Genomic DNA, 21,469 nt, shown 5'->3' with positions numbered 1-21,469 from the left:
CTGAGCATTTGGCTGGGTTTACTGGATCACTAGTCCAGCGACATTACCACTATGACACCCTCTCCGCCTCAATAAAAAAGAACAAAGAAATGTACAGCACAGGAACAAGCCCTTCGGCCCTCCAAGCCTGCGCCGACCATGCTGCCCGTCTAAACTAAAATCTTCTACACTTCCGGGGTCCATATTCCTCTATTCCCATCCTATTCATGTATTTGTCAAGATGCCCCTTAAACGTCACTATCGTCCCTGCTTCCACCACCTCCTCCAGCAGTGAGTTCCAGGCACCGACTACCCTTTGTGTAAAAAACTTGCCTCGTACATCTCCTCTAAACCTTGCCCCTCGCACCTTAAACCTATGCCCCCTAGTAATTGACCCCTCTATCCTCGGAAAAAGTCTCTGACTATCCACTCTGTCTATGCCCCTCATAACGAGCAGCAGAATGAAAACATAGAACATAGAACGATACAGCGCAGTACAGGCCCTTCGGCCCACGATGTTGCACCGAAACAAAAGCCATCTAACCTACACTATGCCATTATCATCCATATGTTTATCCAATAAACTTTTAAATGCCCTCAATGTTGGCGAGTTCACTACTGTAGCAGGTAGGGCATTCCACGGCCTCACTACTCTTTGCGTAAAGAACATACCTCTGACCTCTGTCCTATATCTATTACCCCTCAGTTTAAAGCTATGTCCCCTCGTGCCAGCCATTTCCATCCGCGGGAGAAGGCTCTCACTGTCCACCCTATCTAACCCCCTGATCATTTTGTATGCCTCTATTAAGTCTCCTCTTAACCTTCTTCTCTCCAACGAAAACAACCTCAAGTCCATCAGCCTTTCCTCATAAGATTTTCCCTCCATGACAGGCAACATCTTGGTAAATCTCCTCTGCACCCGCTCCAAAGCCTCCACGTCCTTCCTATAATGCGGTGACCAGAACTGTACGCAATACTCCAAATGCGGCCGTACCAGAGTTCTGTACAGCTGCAACATGACCTCCTGACTCCGGAACTCAATCCCTCTACCAATAAAGGCCAACACTCCATAGGCCTTCTTCACAACCCTATCAACCTGGGTGGCAACTTTCAGGGATCTATGTACATGGACACCTAGATCCCTCTACTCATCCACACTTCCAAGAACTTTACCATTAGCCAAATATTCCGCATTCCTGTTATTCCTTCCAAAGTGAATCACCTCACACTTCTCTACATTAAACTCCATTTGCCACCTCTCAGCCCAGCTCTGCAGCTTATCTATATCCCTCTGTAACCTGCTACATCCTTCCACACTATCGACAACACCACCGACTTTAGTATCGTCTACAAATTTACTCACCCACCCTTCTGCGCCTTCCTCTAGGTCATTGATAAAAATGACAACCAGCAACGGCCCCAGAACAGATCCTTGTGGTACTCCACTTGTAACTGAACTCCATTCTGAACATTTCCCAAAGGTTCCTTGGGGAAAGTGGAAATGCCAACATTTTTCAATGGCTTCCTTCTGTTTGAAAAGCTCAGACAGCCATTCCGTGTGCATAAACTCACCCCTTTCCTGTTCTGTCATCTTTTCCTCCCTTTCACTCCCTGCTTTCCCCCATTCCTTTTTCTTCTCATCTCCCCTCTCGTTCTTCCCCCCTTCCTTAATATGTTTTTCTGCAGGATTCATATCATTTGTTTCCTCACTATTCCCTGAACCAATATTTCTCACCCCAACCAAAACCACTCAGGGTTTGCTCATCGTTCAACTCAGTGCTGTTCATGGGATCTTGCTATGCACCGAACAGCTGCCGCGCTTACCTACAAAACAACAATGAAAATGCTTCCAAGTATTTCATTTGGAATGCCTGAGTGGTGTCGTGACCCTAGATGAACGCACGTTATTTTTTATTAACGTGCAATGAGCGTTGAAGTGTCCTTCATGTTTAGCGGGAGTCTTATTTCTTATCCCTGAAATAAAACCAGAGCGTGGAGGGCCAAATCAGTCAAGGGCAAAATCCACAGCTTGAACTGAAAGGCGGGGCGAGGTAATGCTGCTTTTCAGGTTCTCACGCTTCAACTCTGTGTTTGGCATCAGAATGGTTTCTGGCTTTTGCAAGGAGGAGGGCGAATGCGCAAACATGCAAGAGGAGGAAATGAGCCCCAAAACGAACCTGCAAGTTCACCCCTGCGGGCACGAATTGTGACACAGATTAAAGGCTTATCTGGGGCTGCAGGGTGGGGTACCCTTGGTTAAATGACTGTGTCAGAAAGAAACTAAATAAGCTGAAGGGATATATGAGGGCGGAGTTATGAGACACAGATTGCATGTGGGCATGCCTTGACTGGGTCATTTTGTCTTTAGTTATTGAGTTGGAAGGCTCTCTGCTTGAGTCGTGAGACACGGTGATCAGGGGGCAAAGGTAACATCTACCCCACCCCGCTCCCCTCCCCCACTTTCTCCAACACACCCACCCAAAAAAGCAGGAAGCTTGCAAGGGGAGGAAGGAGGAATCAGGTGCACAATAAAGAGGACATCATGGCACAAGTGGACATGGAGCAACTGAGGAGCAGAGGCGCTGGGAAATCCATCGCGGTGTTGACCAGCGGGGGGGATGCACAAGGTAACATTCTCCCTTTAGATTTTTTTGGATATAGATAAGCCAGCAGCTGCGATCTCCGGGAACGGAGAGCATATAAACACTGCGGCATTTCACCAACCCCACTTGTAATACATGAGGGGAGAAGGCAGCACAGCGAGGATTAATTTCTCAGATGCTTATAAATAAGTGACCAAATGAGACATTTAAAGTGGTGGAATTTTTTTTAAATGAAGCAATTTTAAAAAGCGATTGCGGGTGGTCAAAGGGAGGTGGTCGCCGCCAAAGCGATTGCTGCTCTCTGTGAAAGGGGCTTTCTTTCATTTATCGATCAATAGACTATTCGATGCTGTTTCTCCGAGTGGAATGTTGGTCGGATTTAGTTCGCGATATTTATTAGAGATAATGGAAAATTTGACTTGTTTTTTCAACATTGCATGTCAGATTTGGACCTTTAATCTCTCAGTGTGAGTGAACGCTGCTGAATGTGTGACTGGCCCGACCCCGCGCGCCGCTCTTTTCTCTATAACGGAAAGCGCTCGAGCCCAACGGGGAAATCCAAAAAAAAAATCAACCCGCCGCCATCATTGATACGGGCAGACGGCCGGTTGAGGGCGTGGGTTGTTCATTTTTAGCTCCGGGAAGTTTTCTTATTTTCCAATCCCTTTCGACAAACGCGCGAAGAATAACATTGTGGGTTTGAAAATGGCGATGGTTAATTTTTCTCTTTCCCCCCCACCGCCACCTTTTTCTGCCAGTCTCAATGATGGCGGCGGCGAATGTGGGGTCACGTGGTGGAGGACGTGCAGTCTGGCAGGTTGTCCCTGGGCATTCGTCTGTCAAGAGTTGTTGGGTGGGTGTGTGAGGATAGGGGGAGATATAGACCTCGGTTGGGGTTGGGGTTGGGTTGGGTTGTGGGGGAAGAGAGAGGGACCTTGGTTGGTTTGGGGAGCAGACCGACCGGAACAGCAGACCGAGAGATCTGCGGTGCGGCAACCGAAGAGGAAAGAATCGAATTGGACCCCTCCGGAAGGCCGCTGCCTTAGACTCGACATGTATGCTCAAGCCGTCAGGAGTCGCGTCAATGCCAGATTCATCAGTCGCATTCACAAGACAACCCCGAACGTCACCCAAGCACAACGCAATGCCATCCGCCCTCTCAAGACCAACCACAGCATCGTCATCAAACCAGCAGACAAAGGGGGGGGGCCACTGTCGTACTGAACAGAACGGACTACTGCAAAGAAGTATACCGACAACTGAACAACCAAGAACACTACAGACAGTTACCCGCAGATCCGACCAAGGAACACATCCGCCAACTTAACAGACTGATCAAGACCTTGGATCCAGATCTTCAGAGCACCCTACGTGCTCTCATCCCACGTACTCCCCGCATTGGAGATCTCTACTGCCTCCCAAAAATACATAAGGCCAACACACCAGGCCGCCCTATCGTTTCAGGCAATGGGACCCTGTGTGAGAACCTCTCTGGCTACATCGAGGGCATCTTGAAACCCATCGTACAAGGTACACCCAGCTTCTGTCGCGACACAACGGACTTCCTACAGAAACTCAGCACCCATGGACCAGTTGAACCAGGAACATTCCTCGTCACAATGGACGTCTCGGCACTCTACACCAGCATCCCCCATGACGACTGCATTGCTGCAACAGCCTCAGTACTCAACACCGACAACTGCCAATCTCAGGACGCAATTCTGCAACTCATCCGCTTCATTCTGGATCACAACGTCTTCACCTTCGACAACAAGTTCTTCATCCAGACGCACGGAACAGCCATGGGGACCAAATTCGCACCCCAATACGCCAACATCTTCATGCACAAGTTTGAACAGGACCTACTCACCGCACAGGACCTTCAACCGATGTTATACACCAGATACATCGATGACATTTTTTTCCTTTGGACCCACGGCGAAGAATCACTGAAACGACTACACGATGACATTAATAAGTTCCATCCAACCATCAGACTCACCATGGACTACTCTCCAAAATCAGTTGCATTCTTGGACACACTCGTCTCCATCAAGGACGGTCACCTCAGCACTTCGCTTTACCGCAAACCCACGGATAACCTCATGATGCTCCACTTCTCCAGCTTCCACCCTCAACACATTAAAGAAGCCATCCCCTATGGACAAGCGCTCCGTATACACAGGATCTGCTCAGACGAGGAGGAGCGTAACAGACATTTACAGACGTTGAAAGATGCCCTCGTACGAACGGGATATGGCACTCGACTCATCGATCGACAGTTCCAACGCGCCACAGCGAAAAACCGGACCGACCTCCTCAGAAGACAAACATGGGACACAACCGACAGAATACCCTTCGTCGTCCAGTACTTCCCCGGAGCGGAGAAACTACGTCATCTTCTTCACAGCCTTCAACACGTCATTGATGACGATGAACATCTTGCCAAGGTCATCCCCACACCCCCACTACTTGCCTTCAAACAACCGCGCAACCTCAAACGAACCATTGTGTGCAGCAAACTACCCAGTCTTCAGAACAGTGACCACGACACCACACAATCCTGTCATGGCAATCTCTGCAAGACGTGCCAGATCATCGACATGGATACCACTATTACACGTGAGAACACCACCCACCAGGTACGCGGTACATACTCGTGCGACTCGGCCAACGTTGTCTACCTCATACGCTGCAGGAAAGGATGTCCCGAAGCGTGGTACATTGGCGAGACCATGCAGACGCTGCGACAACGAATGAACGGACACCGCGCAACAATCACCAGGCAGGAATGTTCCCTTCCAGTCGGGGAACACTTCAGCAGTCAAGGGCATTCAGCCTCTGATCTCCGGGTAAGCGTTCTCCTAGGCGGCCTTCAGGACCCGCGACAACGCAGAATCGCCGAGCAGAAACTTATAGCCAAGTTCCGCACACATGAGTGCGGCCTCAACCGGGACCTGGGATTCATGTCACATTACATTCATCCCCCACCATCTGGCCTGCGAAATCCTGCCAACTGTCCTGGCTTGAGACAATTCACACCTCTTTAACCTGGGGTTACCCCATCTCTGGATCTGTAAAGATTTAATCACCTGCTAATGCTCGCATTCCTAGCATTGTTTGGCATCTTTGAATTTGTCTATATATGTGTTTCTGGAACAGACCTCTTCATTCACCTGAGGAAGGAGCAGCGCTCCGAAAGCTAGTGACATCGAAACAAACCTGTTGGACTTTAACCTGGTGTTGTAAGACTTCGTACGGTTTGGGGAGAGGGAGAGACCTTAGTTAGTGGGGGGTCGGGGAGAGGAGAGAGAACATGGTTAGTTGGGGGTGGAAGAGGAGAGAGTCCTTGGTTAGTTGGGGGGGGGTTGTGGAGATTGCAAATCAGTTAGGGACACACTTCAGCACTGGTCTCCGTAGATTTTATTCAAAGTTGCTGCCTGTTCAGGCATGCCATGCGTGCATGAATGATGTTCAAAGGAAAACATTTCGCCTGCTTTGGCATATTTTTAGTCCCAAACTTAAAAATGTTTAGAATGCAATACCAATCTGCATTGTCGTGTATTTTGATTCCTCTCATCCCCTACTGTTAAATTAATAGGGTAATAATAGTAGGGGATTTCAACTTCATGACATTATTTGAGATGGGCAACGACTGACTGAAAGGCTTAGAGGGGTGAAATTCTTAAATTGCACCCTGGAGAGCTTTTTGAGCCAGCACTTACAACAGTGTTTTTCAAACCTTTTTTCCTGGGTCCTTCACAACCCACACCAGCCACTGCTGCCTCACAGTGCCAGGGACCTGGGCTTGATTCCTTGATTGACTGTGTGGAGTTTGCATGTTCTCCCCGTGTCAGTGTGGGTTTCCTCCGGGTGCTCCGGTTTCCACCACAGTCCAAAGACGTGCAGTTTAGGAGAATTGGCCATACTAAATTGCCCCTTAGTGCTCAAAGGTTAGGTGGGTTTACAGGGATAGGGCGGGTGTGTGGGCCTAGGTTGGGTGCTCTTTCAGAGGGTTGGTGCAGACTCAATGGGCAGAACCTCCCGCTGCCTGGGGAAAGCGGGCAGCATAATCAAAGACCCCTCCCGCCCGGCTTACTCATTCTTCCAACTTCTTCCATCGGGCAGGAAATACAAATGTCTGAGCACAAGCACGAACAGACTCAAAAACAGCTTCTTTGCCGCTCTTACTGTACCTTGGTACATGTGACAATAAACAAAATCCAATCCAAATGGCCTCCTTCCGCACTAGGGATTCTACGATTTATTGACCTTCGCAACATGTGTCACATTCGCTTACCTTTAATGCTTGGCCCTCACGACCTCACTTGAATCAGGTTCAAAGGAGGAGAGGACAGTGCGCATATCAGATGCAGACTTCATTGATTTCCTTTGTGCTGTCTTCATCTTTATGAATATGGAAATTCCAACCTCACACTTGTAGATCATTGTGTATCAACAAAATGCTTGTTTTACTCAGCACTAGATACTCCTGGGAGATGCTACTCCAGAATGCTGACAGTGTATTGATGTGTTTTAATCTGGTATCACAGGTCAGGTACAGCAGCATAGTCTTTTAATTTGGAGTCAACGCTTAAGTTAACTGACCTGGAGTCTCAACCTCAAAATAAAGTTTTCACCCACTACTGTTTCAAAATCTGAAACTTCTCTTATTTGCCAGTACTTCCGTGCATATAACACACATGGGCATTGCACCCTTATTTGCATTGGGTCAATTGACAAAACACTACTTAAAAAAAAAAAAAAAATCCTCTTTATACTGCTTTGCTCCCGAGTTAAGATTCTTCTTTGTAGGCTGTTATCGGAGGCCCTGGAGCTCTGTATAGAGCTAACACTAGCTTTGGACTCTTCTGAGCATCTCTTCTAACCTCTTCTAAAGGTTCTGTTGTGAGATCCTGTCCAGTAGGTACACTGCCTATTTGAGTCTCCGGCCTTCTCTTAAGAAAACGATCCACCTTCACAGTCCTCTTGCCAGCAGTTAGAAAATGGAAGCAGCTCTGTTCTGTAATTTGGCACCAAGAGCACATACATGGAGGGCGTTTGACGTCAAGTGTACGTGCAGGGCATGTGACCTGCTCTCTGCTGGCGCTTCTGGCCGAAGACTTCACACCATCTCATTTCCTTCTTATTTGAAAGACGACAGTGGGCGCCATTCTAAATTTAAAAGCCGGTAGCGGCTGTTGGGCGCTTCTCCTGCAATTAGGACCACCAACGGAGCGATGCGACTGATCGCTTTGGGACCCTCCTGACACTTGCCCGCGACTCTCCCACAGGTCGCAACCTGCACTTTGAAAAACCCTGACTTTAAAAGTCCTACAAAAGAGGGGGTGGTACTTAGCCTAATTTTAGTGAATGAGGCCAGGCAGGTGGTAGAGGTGTCAGTGGAGGAGCATTTCGGTGATGGTGACCATAACTCGGTAAGATTTAAAGTAGCTATGGAAAAGTGCAAAGATGAACCAGAAATAAGGTTTCTGAACTGGGGGAAGGCCTGTTTTCTTAGGACAAGACAGGATCTGGCCAAAGTGGACAGGCGGCAGCTACTTGTCGGAAGATTTGCATTAGAGCAGTGGGAGTCATTCAAAAAGGCAATAAAGAAAGTACAATGCCAACATGTTCCTGTAAAGGCAAAGGGTGGGACCAACACACTCCGGTAACCCTGGATGTCAAGGGATATACAGCACTGGATAAGGAAAAAAAAAGGAAGGCTTGTGTAGATTTGGGGAGCTCAAAACAGTGGATGTCCTGGCCAAGAGGAGTATAAAAAATGCAGGGGGTAGTTAAAAAATAAATTGGGAGAGTGAAAAAAAACACTGGCAGATGTTTTGCATTTGTTCACTATAAAGAAGGACGATGAAGGTACAGAAAGCAGGGAGGGGGAATGTGATATAATTGAGAGGGAGGAGGTGTTGGCGGTTCTAACAGGCTGAACAGTGGATAAATCCCCAGACCAGGATGAGATGTATCCTAGGCTGCTGTGTGAGGCATGGGATGCAGGGGTTCTGACACTAATTTTCAAATCCTCTCTGGCCACAGGAGAGGTGCCAGACATATGGAGGACAGCTAATGTGGTACCATTACTGAAGTAGGGAAAACCATTACTGACCAGTGAGTCTAATTTATTGGGAGGAAGAAAAATCTGAGGGACAGAATTAATTTGCACTTGAGAGGCAAGGATCAATCAAGGATAGTCAGCATGGCTTTGTCAGAGGGAACATCATGTGTAACAAATTTCAGTGAATTTTTCGAGGCGGTGACCAGGTGTGTAAATAAGGGCAGTGCATTTGATGTAATCTACGTGGACTTCAGTAATTCTTTTGACAAGGTCCTGCATGAGACAGTGATCAAGAAGGTAAGAGCCCATGGAATCCAGGGCAATTTTCCAAATTGGATCCAAAATTGGCTTAGTGATGGGAGGCGGGGGGTAATGGTCGAAGATTATTTGTGTGACTGGAAGCATGTGTCCAGCGGTGTACCGCAGGGATCGGTGCTGGGTCCCTTGCTGTCTGTAGTGTACATTAATGATCTAGATGTGAATGTGGGGGGTATGATCAGTAAGTTTGCAGATGACACGAAGATTGGTGGTGGTGTAAATAGCGAGGATGCAAGCCATGGATTACAGGACCTGAAAGACTGGCTGGTCAGATGGACAGAACTGTGGCAAATGGAATTTAACCCTGAGAAGTGTGAGGTGATCCATTTTGGGAGGACTAACAAGACAATGGAATATACAATGCATGGTAGGACACGAGGAAATGCAGAGGATCAGAGGAACCTTGGGGTGCATGTCTATAGATCCCTGAAGGCAACAGGACAGGTAGATAAGGTGGTTAAGAAGGCATATGGTATACTCGCCTTTACCTGAGGCACAGAATATAAGAGCAGGGATATTACGATGGAGCTGTGTAATCCGCACATTAGGCCATAACTAGAGTACTGTGAGCAGTTCTGGTCGCCACACTATAGGAAGGATGTAATTGGACTAGAGGGAGTGCAAAGGAGATTCACTGGGATGTTGCCTGGGCTGGCGAGTTTCAGCTATAAAGAGAGGCTGGTTAGAAAGGATTGTTTTCCTTGGAGCAGAGAAGGCTGAGCGGGGACCTCATCGTGGAGTATAAAGTTATGAGGGATATAGATAGGGTCGATAGGAAGAAACTTTCCCCTCATTAGAGGGATCAATAACCAGGGGGCAGAGATTTGATTGATTGTTGTATGTACCGAAGTACAGTGAAAAGCATTTTTCTGTGGCCAAGGGAACTTACACAGTAGACAAAAAGAATAATTAACAAAGTACATCGACAAATAAATAATTGGTTGCAGTGCGGAACAAGGGGCCAAACAACAAATACATGAGCAAGAGCAGCATAGGGCGTCGTGAATAATGTCTTACAGGGAACAGATCAGTCCGAGGGAGAGCCGTTGAGTCTAGTAGCTGTGGGGAAGAAGCTGTTCCTGTGTCAGGATGTACGGGTCTTCAGACTTCTGCCTGATGGAAGGGTCTGGAAGAGGGCAAAGTCTGAGTGTGAGGGGTCTCTGACAATGATGTCTGCCTTCCTGAGGCAGCGGGAGGTGTAGACAGAATCAATGGGAGGGTGGCAAGCTTGTGTGATGCATTAGGCTGAGTTCACCGTACTCTGCAGTTTCTTGCACTCTTGGACCGAGCAGTTGCCATACCAAGCTGTGATGCAGCCGGATAGGATGCTCTCTATGGCACATCTGTAGAAGTTTGTGAGAGTCGATACAGACATGCTGAATTTCTTTAGCTTCCGTAGGAAGTAGAGACATCGTTGGGCTTTCTTGACTGTTGCATCAATGTGAGTGGACCAGGACAGACTGTTGGTGATGGTAACTCCCAGGAATTTAAAAGTTTTTCACCCAGAGGATGGTGGGAATCTGGAACTCACCGCCTAAAAGGGTGGTGGTGGCGGGAATCCTCCCAACGTTTAAGAAGCATTTAGATGAGCACTTGAAACCCACAGGTTAAAGGCTACAGACCAAGTGCTGGAAAATTGGATTAGAATAGAAGTGTTTGATGGCCAACAAGGACACGATGGTCCAAAGGGTCTCTTTTTGTGCTGTAAAACTCTGACTCTAAAGCTCTCTGATTTTCTTGAGTGGTGTATCCGAAAACTTCTGAAATTTGGGAACCAGTGTTATGTGTATTTTGTTGCTTATTTTAACAAAGCCCATATAAAGCACCAATGTGGCTTATTTCAGATTTCCAATGTTTCTTTGAGGTTGACTGCTCAAATCGGGACTCGAGCTGTAATCTCAGCTCCTCCTTACATCATTTGCTCTGTGGTTTCAATCTGGGCACTACAAGCAAGCTGTAACATGAATGTTAATTCCTGATGCCCACTGAGCTCCCTTCAGTCCGTTGCATCTCTCACCTATCTTTTAAACCTTCCCAATCTAAATCTGACTGCTGCTAAATGAGCCAACTCTGACAACTATGCGAGGACTGTCGCATAAATTCTGGGTTTAACCTTCGGTTGACCTGTATATTTTTTGAGCAAGCTTTCCAGAAACTTCTAAGATGCAGACATTCTGAAAACGGTTATTGATGAGTCTACCAATGTGGTAAAGCACGTGTCACACTCATTTCACACTTCCTGTAGAAGCAAGAAAAATATATACTGCCTTTCATATCCTTGGGCATCCCAAAGCAACTTGCAACCAGTGTACTGCTTTTTGTCCCAACATCCGTAACCTTTTGGGGAAATAGAGTTCCAAACATCCCCATATAATAATAATAATCTTTATTAAAGTCACAAGTACGCTCACATTAACGCTGCAATGAATCATAGAATTTACAGTGCCGAAGGAGGCCATTCGGCCCTTCAAATATGCACCGGCCCTTTTTTTTTTAAAGAGCACCCTACTTAAGCCCACACCTCCACTCCATCCCAGTAACCCCACCTGAAGTTACTGTGAAAATCCCCTAGTCACCACATTCCGGCGCCTGTTCAGGTACATTGAGGGAGAATTCAGAATGTCCAATTCACCTAACAAGCTCGTCTTTCAGGACTTGTGGGAGGAAACCATTACGCCCAGAGGAATCCCACGCAGACACGGGGAGAACGTGCAGACTCCGCACAGACAGTGACCGAAGCCGGGAATCGAACACGGATCCCTGGTGCTGTGAAACCAAAGTGTTAACCACTGTGCTACCGTGCCACCTATTTTGCAAAGATAACATCAATACACAGCTCTTATCCACGGTATCAGTGACCTGCTTAAAAGATTCAGTGGACGAGATAGATGTGATTTACCTTTTAATCATCTTCATATCCCCACCTCTTTCCCCTACCATTGCCAATGGTACCCTTGATTCCACCCTCCCTGGCGACTTTCCTCCTCCCTCCCTATACTTGACTAAGTGCCTGCATTCTGTACTGCACTATGTTCCCGACGTTCCGCTCACCTCTGCTCACCTGTCAGTCTCGTCCTCATTGACCTACAGAATTCAATGAGTCCAGATGGGAAGGCTGTAGGATGTCAGTTGGGGGCACTTGCTCCCCTCCCCACTTACTTTTCTTTTGGATCTGACAATGATCTGGGAGCCCAGGCTCATTGCTGCCGGCAGCTTGCTGGAGATGGAGTTTCCACCCTACTCGGGAAGTGCAGCAATTAAATGTCTCCACGGAGTCAGGAACCCTGGTGACAGGTTTCCCACTGCCAATTGGGGAAATATTTCCCTCCGAGCTCCTGGAGATCAGATTGCCAGGAATGCTGCCAGTTTGTTGGTACACATCGGGCCTCCACTGCCCTCATTAGATTCCACCCAAAGAAAGAAAAAGACTTGCTCCCATAAAGCACTTTTCACAACCAACCCAAAGTGTTCACAGTCAATGAAATACTTTTTAAAATGTCAGGAGCATAACATACTGTGTGTCATGTGGGAGTACCCTTTATGAAATGGGTCTTTAAGAAATGTACCTTTAAGAAATGGAGCTGCTCATGTTACTGGAGTGATATCAGAGTGTGGGTGGAGCTGAGCTCTACTTCTGCTTTGTTAGTTTCAGTTTGAGAAAGCTTGGGAGTGTCTTTGCTGCACTGCTGTTGATCTCTGCCATGAAGGACTATCTCTTAATCATTTGGTGAATTCAGAAGAATTATAAATGTTTTCAGTCTTGAGGTGTGTTAAGCCTTTTGGATGTTAAAAGGACAGCATACAGATTATTTAGTGTTGTATTCTTTGGGGGTTGTATTTGATTTACTGGTTGCTAAGATAATCACTTTGTTTTAAAAAGGTTAACTTGAGTTCATAGAATTAACATTGTTTTGTTTTAAAAAGCCACTGGTCCATTTTCTGCTATACCATACCTGTAAAGTGAGCCGTGTGCCCCCCATACCACAATCTATTAAAAGTTGTGGGTCAGGTGAACTCCATGATACACTTTGGGATTCTCTAAAACCTGGCCCATAACATGTGCAAATAGCAAGATTCCAGATGCAGTGATGAGAGAATGACCAAAGAATCACCTGTTTTAGTGATGCTTGTTTGGGGATAAATGTAAGTGGGATTTTTTTTAAAGGTCGACGTGAGATGGAAGATGGGAACTTGCTTTAACATCTCACTCAAAGGGTGGCACATCCGCTATTGCAGTGCTCCCTCGGTACTTGGGAGTGTCAACCTGGATTTTGTGCGCAAAACACTAGCGTGGGACTTGAACACACAACCTTTTAACTCAGGCATGAGTGCTACCAACTGAGTCACTACAGTTACTCCTTGTGCCGTAGGGCATTAAATTTTAAATCCAGGTTATTTTCATTTGAAATGTTGTTAATTGGTCACTTCCTTTTGGCAAATTTTTATGTTTCGGGGGAGGTGGGCATAGTGGTATTGTCACTGGACTAGCAATCCAGAGACCCAGGTTAATGCTCTGGGGACTGGGGTTCAAATCCCACCACAGCAGATGGTTAAATTTGAATTTAATAAAGATCTAGATGAATTCAGTAGAGATCTAGCGATGGCCATTGTCGATTGTCGTAAAAAACCATTGGGTTTGCTAATGTCCTTTAGGGAAGGAAATCTGCCATCCTTAGCTGATCTGGCCTACATGCAACTCCAGACCCCACAGTAGTGTGGTTGACTCCCAACTGCCTTCTGAAATGGCCATGCAAGTTCAAGGGTAATTAGGGATGAGCAATAAATGCTGGCCCAGCCAGTGGCACCCACATCCTACAAAAGAATAAAAATAAAGTTAATAGTAAACATAGAACTGCAAGAATCCATGAGCAGGCTGAGAGGTTGATTTTCCTCCAGGCAAAACTAAGTACGTGCCTTGGACTTGCATCCTGGGCTACAATGTAATGCAAATGAAGCATTAAATTCAGTGCCCGTGCCCTACTTTCACACCATTAAGGTTCATTGCCTCCATTCAGAATATTTTTTCTCAACTGCCTCACTAGATGAGGGCACAAAAACGGCTTTCATCTTTTCAGTTTTTTTTCCAAATGTTAATTTAAGTAACAAGCATGTTACATTTTTGCAGTGATTCATTAGGTAGCAGCAATCGGGTGCAGTAAGTTTAGCAGTTGTCGTGGCAACCTGCTGTCCCGCACTTTTTAACACAAAATCTAATTGGTAAACAGTTTGATTAGGACTGGATAGGGGGTTGGCATGAAAAGTCGGAGAAAGGATTATGTGGAACGGAGTTTCAAAATCTGCCTTCTGGACAATGGGTTTGAAAACCCCTAATTTGGGGCTTGAATTTACAGGGCGCCATGTTCCCTGTTAAACCCACCCCTTTCTATCACCTCCTACTCCAACTAAAACGTTGGTTGGCAGCTGCCTATCAAAAAGCTGCCCGCCCCTCAGCTATTTTACACACAGCCGGGGAGGGGGGGGGGGGATTAAGCGGTTCAGGGTGAGACGTGAGCCCCCCTACCCCACCTCCCTCCAGCTGCCTGCTCTGTAGTCCCAGATTTGAATGTTGGCCACTGCTGGGATTACAGGCAGTCCCCGACAAACCTATCAAAGGAGGATATGGAGGCTGGATTTGCTAAATCTGGGATTTTGGATAGGACTGGTGAGCAGACCCCAATTGGGGGGGGGTCTGGGTTTGAGGGGGGGGGGGGGGTCCGCGTTTGAGAGGCCAGGGAGGGTTAAAGGTCGGAAATTGCCCTGGTGCCACCTCCAATGGACACAGGGCATCCTTCGCCTGACAGCAGCTCGTCCAGTAAAAGCACCCTTCCCAGCTGCAGGTAATATAGCAGCGGGAGTGGAATGAGGCACTTAAGTAGCCATCAACGCACATTCTCCCCTTGTCTATGTGGATTTCAAACCCCCCCCCCCCCTCTCCCCCCCCCCCCCCCCCCCCCCCCCCCCGCCAACCCTAAGATATGTAGGGCAGGCAATAAGGGCTGAATGCCCTTAATTGGGCAAAAAAAATGAATTGGGTCCATTTTTTAAAAAGGGTAGCTATTAATTGACCAATTAAAGGGCCTCAATGCTCAAAGGCAGGCTGGCCACCTGAATGTCTTCACTGCCCCCCTGTAAAATGGGAGACAGTTCAGGAATACAGTGAGCAAACCATGAGGTGCAGTTTACAAGCCCTCCCGCCTTCAAACATGCTATAGAATCAGCCCTTGGTGTCATCAACCAGTAACTTTAGCAGCATATAAAACAGTATAACCTAGAGGAGGGGATTTGTAATATAGGAACTATCACCCACAGACTTCAATGTTGTGGCATTCCTCCTTTTATTTCATCAGTTCAGATGGTTCTCATCAATACCAGCACCACTAGTGATAGTCCAGTTATGGTTTTCAACCCGTTAATTCACTGTAGACATACTATTGAGATCTGAAGGACAAAATGCATTGCCCTTTGCTAAATCCGAATAATAACAGCCTTAGCCATTTTCTAAATTACTTACAAAAAGCACTAATTATTTTTATAATTCCTGAACAAAACATTTCCTCAAGACCTTAAAATATTAGGTGTATGGAAATGCATGGTCACATTGTACGGCTGGGCCGGAAATGCCTTGATGGGTTCAGATAATAACCGAGCAATAATGATTGAAAAGTACCACGGTATGAGATTTTTAATAGTGAATCATATATCTGAGGTCTCCAGTCCTATTAAAATCAGCCACCTGCATCTGTCACAAGGCCCAAGTAGTCTTCGTGTTCTTCTTTCTCCTTCACTTGTACTCGGTTCCCATTGTAAAATTATATTGAAAATCACAAACAGCCGTAAATAGGGGAGTGGGACTGAGTTGGATGACTCTACGGAGAGCCAGCATAGACTCAATGGGCTGGATTCTCCGCCGGCGGGATGCTCCGTTTTGCCAGCAGCTCGGGGGTTTCCCGACGGCGTGGAGCTTCCCCACAATGGGAAACCCTATTGACCAGCCGGCGTAACGGAGCATCCCGCCGGCGGGGTGAACCTGAAGTGTGGCGCGGCTGGACGGAGAATCCAGCCCAATGGGTCAAATAGGCTCCTTCTGTGTCATAATGACTCAATAGCTCTTAATTATATGAAAACCTGAATGGGTGATTCTGATTTTAAGGCACAGATTTAGTGGAATCATGTGAGAAGTGTCCAGGGACATTTTAGATTCATATGATACTTCCTGCCTAATTTTATGCCTTATGATTAATGGTTTAAACGTAGCATTTGGATTGAAAACAGGCCTACTAGGCTGTCGCTTGCCCAAACTTTATCTCGATACTCTCATATCCAATCATCGTCACAAAGGCACTCTACTCGCTCTGAACCCAATGTTCACAGAAATGCTCCACCCAGTCCAGCACGGCAATCTTTTGGGGTCGCTCTTCTCTAATCCTTCCAGTTCTGACTGATACTACACCTGCCCTTCCGTCAATTCAATACGATGCTCTTTTCCTCCAAAAATGGAATACTGCTGGATGCTTGAAAGAAAACAAGAGAAAATGCTGGAAATACTCAGCAAGTTAGGCAGCATCTGTGAAGAGAGAAACAGAGTTAATGGGCTGAATTTTTCTGGTGTTGTGATGGTAGGCATGGAGGTGGGGTTGAATAAAAAATAGGGGGTAGCTGCATCGGGGTGGCTCCCCGGTGCATTTGAGCACTGCTGGGGATCTTTCCTGAGGATGAGCTGTCCATTCCACAGAGATGGGTAGCCAATTAACATGGTCAAGGCCCCAATTAGAGGTGAGTTTTGCAGGCGTGCTGACATTTTGCTGCTTGCGGAATCTGCCAACTCAATGGGGGTATCCTCCCTGTGGCAGGCTGGTGAGATGGCACTGAAGTCAGAGGCTCCATGCTCCATTGACAGGACCACGGGGAGGAAATGCCGCACTTTCAGTCGAAATGATTCTTTAGGAGGGGTTTACCTTCCACCTCAAGGGCCCAACCAACCTCAGCCCTGATAATGTTTTATTTCCATACACATTTCGTAGGCCCTTGCAGTATCCAACCTGCCGCAGCAGCACCTACCTCCCCTGGTGGGGCTGCCAAGGCTCCAGAGCTGCTGGCCTTCTGAGTGGATCAGCAGCATCCAAGAGCCCAAAAGTGAGTTCAGAGGCAGCAAATTAGGGGGTCGGCTCCAAGAAGGTCGTGCTGTAGGCAAATGCGGTGTCAGAACCACCAATTTGTCTCACCTCCGGGTCCTGAAGCCCGTGGGAAAACCCAGCCCATGTGTACGTTGATGAGCTCTCATGAGAACTTGAAGACATTAGAGATTAAAAGGTTTTAAATGAGTACAGAAGCAGGGAAAGGGAAAATGGATTGGAATGAAAGGTAAGGGAAGACTGTAGAAACTACACCAGTGCCTTCGAATGGATGAGGAGCAGCAAAGGAGAAGGTCTCTGATTAAATGATTAAAAGGGAGTGATAATGGGACAAGTGGAAAAAAATGAAAAACGATACTGGAGAGGATACTTTTCAAATCCCACCTCCACCCCTGTTATTACGGTCCCAAACAGTGGCTAGGATACTGGACCGAAAGTCCAATATTTTGTTTTAATTTTGTAAGACTGAGGAAAGAATACGTCGCTCCAGGAGCAATTTCACAAAGAAATAGGGATGCGGTATTTTAAAACAAACTTTATTACTAATACAATATTAAAATAACTTTAACATCACATGAGAAAATAGTTACAATTACCCCTTAAACAATACTACTCAATATAGTGAATACAATACCTGTGTGCGGATGATCAATCCCACTCGTGTTTAATCTTGCAAGTCTCTGTCCCTTATCGCACTCTTAGTGCAAAAATCATACCTGTGATAATTATTGCTGCAAACGTCTCATTTTTAATTGTACCTTCTTCCATCTTGCAACGGTCTCGTATCCTGGGTTCATGAACAGTCCATTAACATATGAGGTGTTTGGATGGGGAAGATTCTAGCTTATCAGCATTACCGATATTCAGGACGCCAAAGCATATAATGAGGCAGTGGGGAAGGGAACACTGACAAAGGAGAGTATTTGCAGGCACGGAGATGGGTTGAAGTGTGTATACTTCAACGCAAGAAGCATCAGGAATAAGGTGGGTGAACTTAAAGCATGGATCGGTACTTGGGACTACGATGTGGTGGCCATCACGGAAACGTGGATAGAAGAGGGGCAGAAATGGTTGTTGGAGGTCCCTGGTTATAGATGTTTCAATAAGATTAGGGAGGGTGGTAAAAGAGGTGGGGGGGTGGCATTATTAATTAGAGATAGTATAACAGCTGCAGAAAGGCAGTTCGAGGAGTATCACCCTATTGAGGTAGTATGGGTTGAAGTCAGAAATAGGAAAGGAGCAGTCACCTTGTTAGGAGTTTTCTATAGGCCCCCCAATAGTAGCAGAAATGTGGAGGAACAGATTGGGAAACAGATTTTGGAAAGGTGCAGAAGTCATAGGGTAGTAGTCATGGGCGACTTTAACTTCCCAAATATTGAGTGGAAACTCTTTAGATCAAATAGTTTGGATGGGGTGGTGTTTGTGCAGTGTGTCCAGGAAGCTTTTCTAACACAGTATGTAGATTGTCCGACCAGAGGAGGGGCAATATTGGATTTAGTACTGGGTAATGAACCAGGGCAAGTGGTAGATTTGTTAGTGGGGGAGCATTTTGGAGATAGTGACCACAATTCTGTGACTTTCACTTTAGTAATGGAGAGGGATAGGTACGTGCAACAGGGCAAGGTTTACAATTGGGGGAAGGGTAAATACGATGTTGTCAGACAAGAATTGAAGTGCATAAGTTGGGAACATAGGCTGGCAGGGAAGGACACAAGTGAAATGTGGAACTTGTTCAAGGAACAGGTGCTACGTGTCCTTGATATGTATGTCCCTGTCAGGCAGGGAAGAGATGGTCGAGTGAGGGAACCATGGTTGACAAGAGAGGTTGAATGTCTTGTTAAGAGGAAAAAGGTGACTTATGTAAGGCTGAGGAAACAAGGTTCAGACAGGGCATTGGAGGGATACAAGAGGGAACTGAAGAAAGGGATTAGGAGAGCTAAGAGAGGGCATGAACAATCTTTGGCAGGTAGGATCAAGGAAAACCCCAAGGCCTTTTACACATATGTGAGAAATATGAGAATGACTAGAGCGAGGGTAGGTCCGATCAAGGACAGTAGCGGGAGATTGTGTATTGAGTCTGAAGAGATAGGAGAGGTCTTGAATGAGTACTTTTCTTCTGTATTTACAAATGAGTGGGGCGATATTGTTGGAGAGGACAGTGTGAAACAGATTGGTAAGCTCGAGGAAATACTTGTTAGGAAGGAAGATGTGTTGGGCATTTTGAAAAACTTGAGGATAGACAAGTCCCCCGGGCCTGACGGGATATATCCAAGGATTCTATGGGAAGCAAGAGATGAAATTGCAGAGCCGTTGGCAATTATCTTTTCGTCCTCACTGTCAACAGGGGTGGTACCAGGGGATTGGAGAGTGGCGAATGTCGTGCCCCTGTTCAAAAAAGGAACTAGGGATAACCCTGGGAATTACAGGCCAGTTAGTCTTACTTCGGTGGTAGGCAAAGTAATGGAAAGGGTACTGAAGGATAGGATTTCTGAGCATCTGGAAAGACACTGCTTGATTAGGGATAGTCAGCACGGATTTGTGAGGGGTAGGTCTTGCCTTACAAATCTTATTGAATTCTTTGAGGAGGTGACCAAGCATGTGGATGAAGGTAAAGCAGTGGATGTAGTGTACATGGATTTTAGTAAGGCATTTGATAAAGTTCCCCATGGTAGGCTTCTGCACAAAGTAAGGAGGCATGGGATAGTGGGAAATTTGGCCAGTTGGATAACGAACTGGCTAACCGATAGAAGTCAGAGAGTGGTGGTGGATGGCAAATATTCAGCCTGGATCCCAGTTACCAGTGGTGTACCGCAGGGATCAGTTCTGGGTCCTCTGCTGTTTGTGATTTTCATTAATGACTTGGATGAGGGAGTTGAAGGGTGGGTCAGTAAATTTGCAGACGATACGAAGATTGGTGGAGTTGTGGATAGTAAGGAGGGCTGTTGTCGGCTGCAAAGAGACATAGATAGGATGCAGAGCTGGGCTGAGAAGTGGCAGATGGAGTTTAACCCTGAAAAGTGTGAGGTTGTCCATTTTGGAAGGACAAATATGAATGCGGAATACAGGGTTAACGGTAGAGTTCTTGGCATTGTGGAGGAGCAGAGAGACCTTGGGGTCTATGTTCATACATCTTTGAAAGTTGCCACTCAAGTGGATAGAGCTGTGAAGAAGGCCTATGGTGTGCTCGCGTTCATTAACAGAGGGATTGAATTTAAGAGCCGTGAGGTGATGATGCAGCTGTACAAAACTTTGGTAAGGCCACATTTGGAGTACTGTGTACAGTTCTGGTCGCCTCATTTTAGGAAGGATGTGGAAGCTCTGGAAAAGGTGCAAAGAAGATTTACCAGGATGTTGCCTGGAATGGAGAGTAGGTCTTACGAGGAAAGGTTGAGGGTGCTAGGCCTTTTCTCATTAGAGCGGAGAAGGATGAGGGGCGACTTGATAGAGGTTTATAAGATGATCAGGGGAATAGATAGAGTAGACAGTCAGAGACTTTTTCCCCAGGTGGAACACACCATTACAAGGGGACATAAATTTAAGGTGAAAGGTGGAAGATATAGGAGGGATATCAGAGGTAGGTTCTTTACCCAGAGAGTAGTGGGGGCATGGAATGCACTGCCTGTGGAAGTAGTTGAGTCGGAAACATTAGGGACCTTCAAGCAGCTGTTGGATAGGTACATGGATTACGGGAAAATGATATAGTGTAGATTTATTTGTTCTTAAGGGCAGCACGGTAGCATTGTGGATAGCACAATTGCTTCACAGATCCATGGACCCAGGTTCGATTCTGGCTTGGGTCATTGTCTGTGCGGAGTCTGCACGTCCTCCCCGTGTCTGCGTGGGTTTCCTCCGGGTGCTCCGGTTTCCTCCCACAGTCCAAAGATGTGCGGGTTAGGTGAATTGGCTAATGATAAATTGCCCTTAATGTCCAAATTGCCCTTGATGTTGGGTGGAGGTGTTGAGTTTGGGTAGGGTGCTCTTTCCAAGAGCTGGTGCAGACTCAAAGGGCCGAATGGCCTCCTTCTGCACTGTAAATTCAATGATAATCTATGATTAATCTAGGACAAAGGTTCGGCACAACATCGTGGGCCGAAGGGCCTGTTCTGTGCTGTATTTTCTATGTTCTATGTTCTAATACCCTTAATTGCTATCTTTATTTCCACTTAAACAACAAGAAAATAAACCATCTCAGCTCTCAATTCAGTTGTACCATAGCACGTAAGAACACCTGCGTTGCATAGATGTTCTTTGCTTGAAAAGAAAATCTGAATCCCGTCAGAACCATGCAGAAACTCTGGCTATATGCCCTCAGGAGATGCTTCTCAACTTGTTTCAGCTCCCCCTTATTCACAGACAAGTCTACA

The 21,469-nt window shown here is 46.5% G+C and overlaps 1 protein-coding gene across 1 annotated transcript in view; it reads left to right on the top strand.

Annotated features, from left to right (window-relative positions):
- Nucleotides 1–2,302: 2,302 nt before the first annotated feature.
- LOC140395356 (ATP-dependent 6-phosphofructokinase, liver type-like) overlaps nt 2,303–21,469 on the top strand; it is a 98,176-nt gene continuing 79,009 nt past the window's right edge. The window contains exon 1 of the mRNA XM_072483008.1: nt 2,303–2,606. Coding sequence (XP_072339109.1) covers nt 2,522–2,606 — 85 coding nt within the window. The 5' untranslated portion in view covers nt 2,303–2,521. The remainder of the gene's footprint in view (nt 2,607–21,469) is intronic.

The sequence above is a fragment of the Scyliorhinus torazame genome, chromosome 2, assembly GCF_047496885.1.
Source record: "Scyliorhinus torazame isolate Kashiwa2021f chromosome 2, sScyTor2.1, whole genome shotgun sequence".
NCBI lineage: Eukaryota > Metazoa > Chordata > Chondrichthyes > Carcharhiniformes > Scyliorhinidae > Scyliorhinus > Scyliorhinus torazame.
Note: the sequence above shows the minus strand (reverse complement) of the source record. Positions and strands in the feature narration are given on the sequence as shown.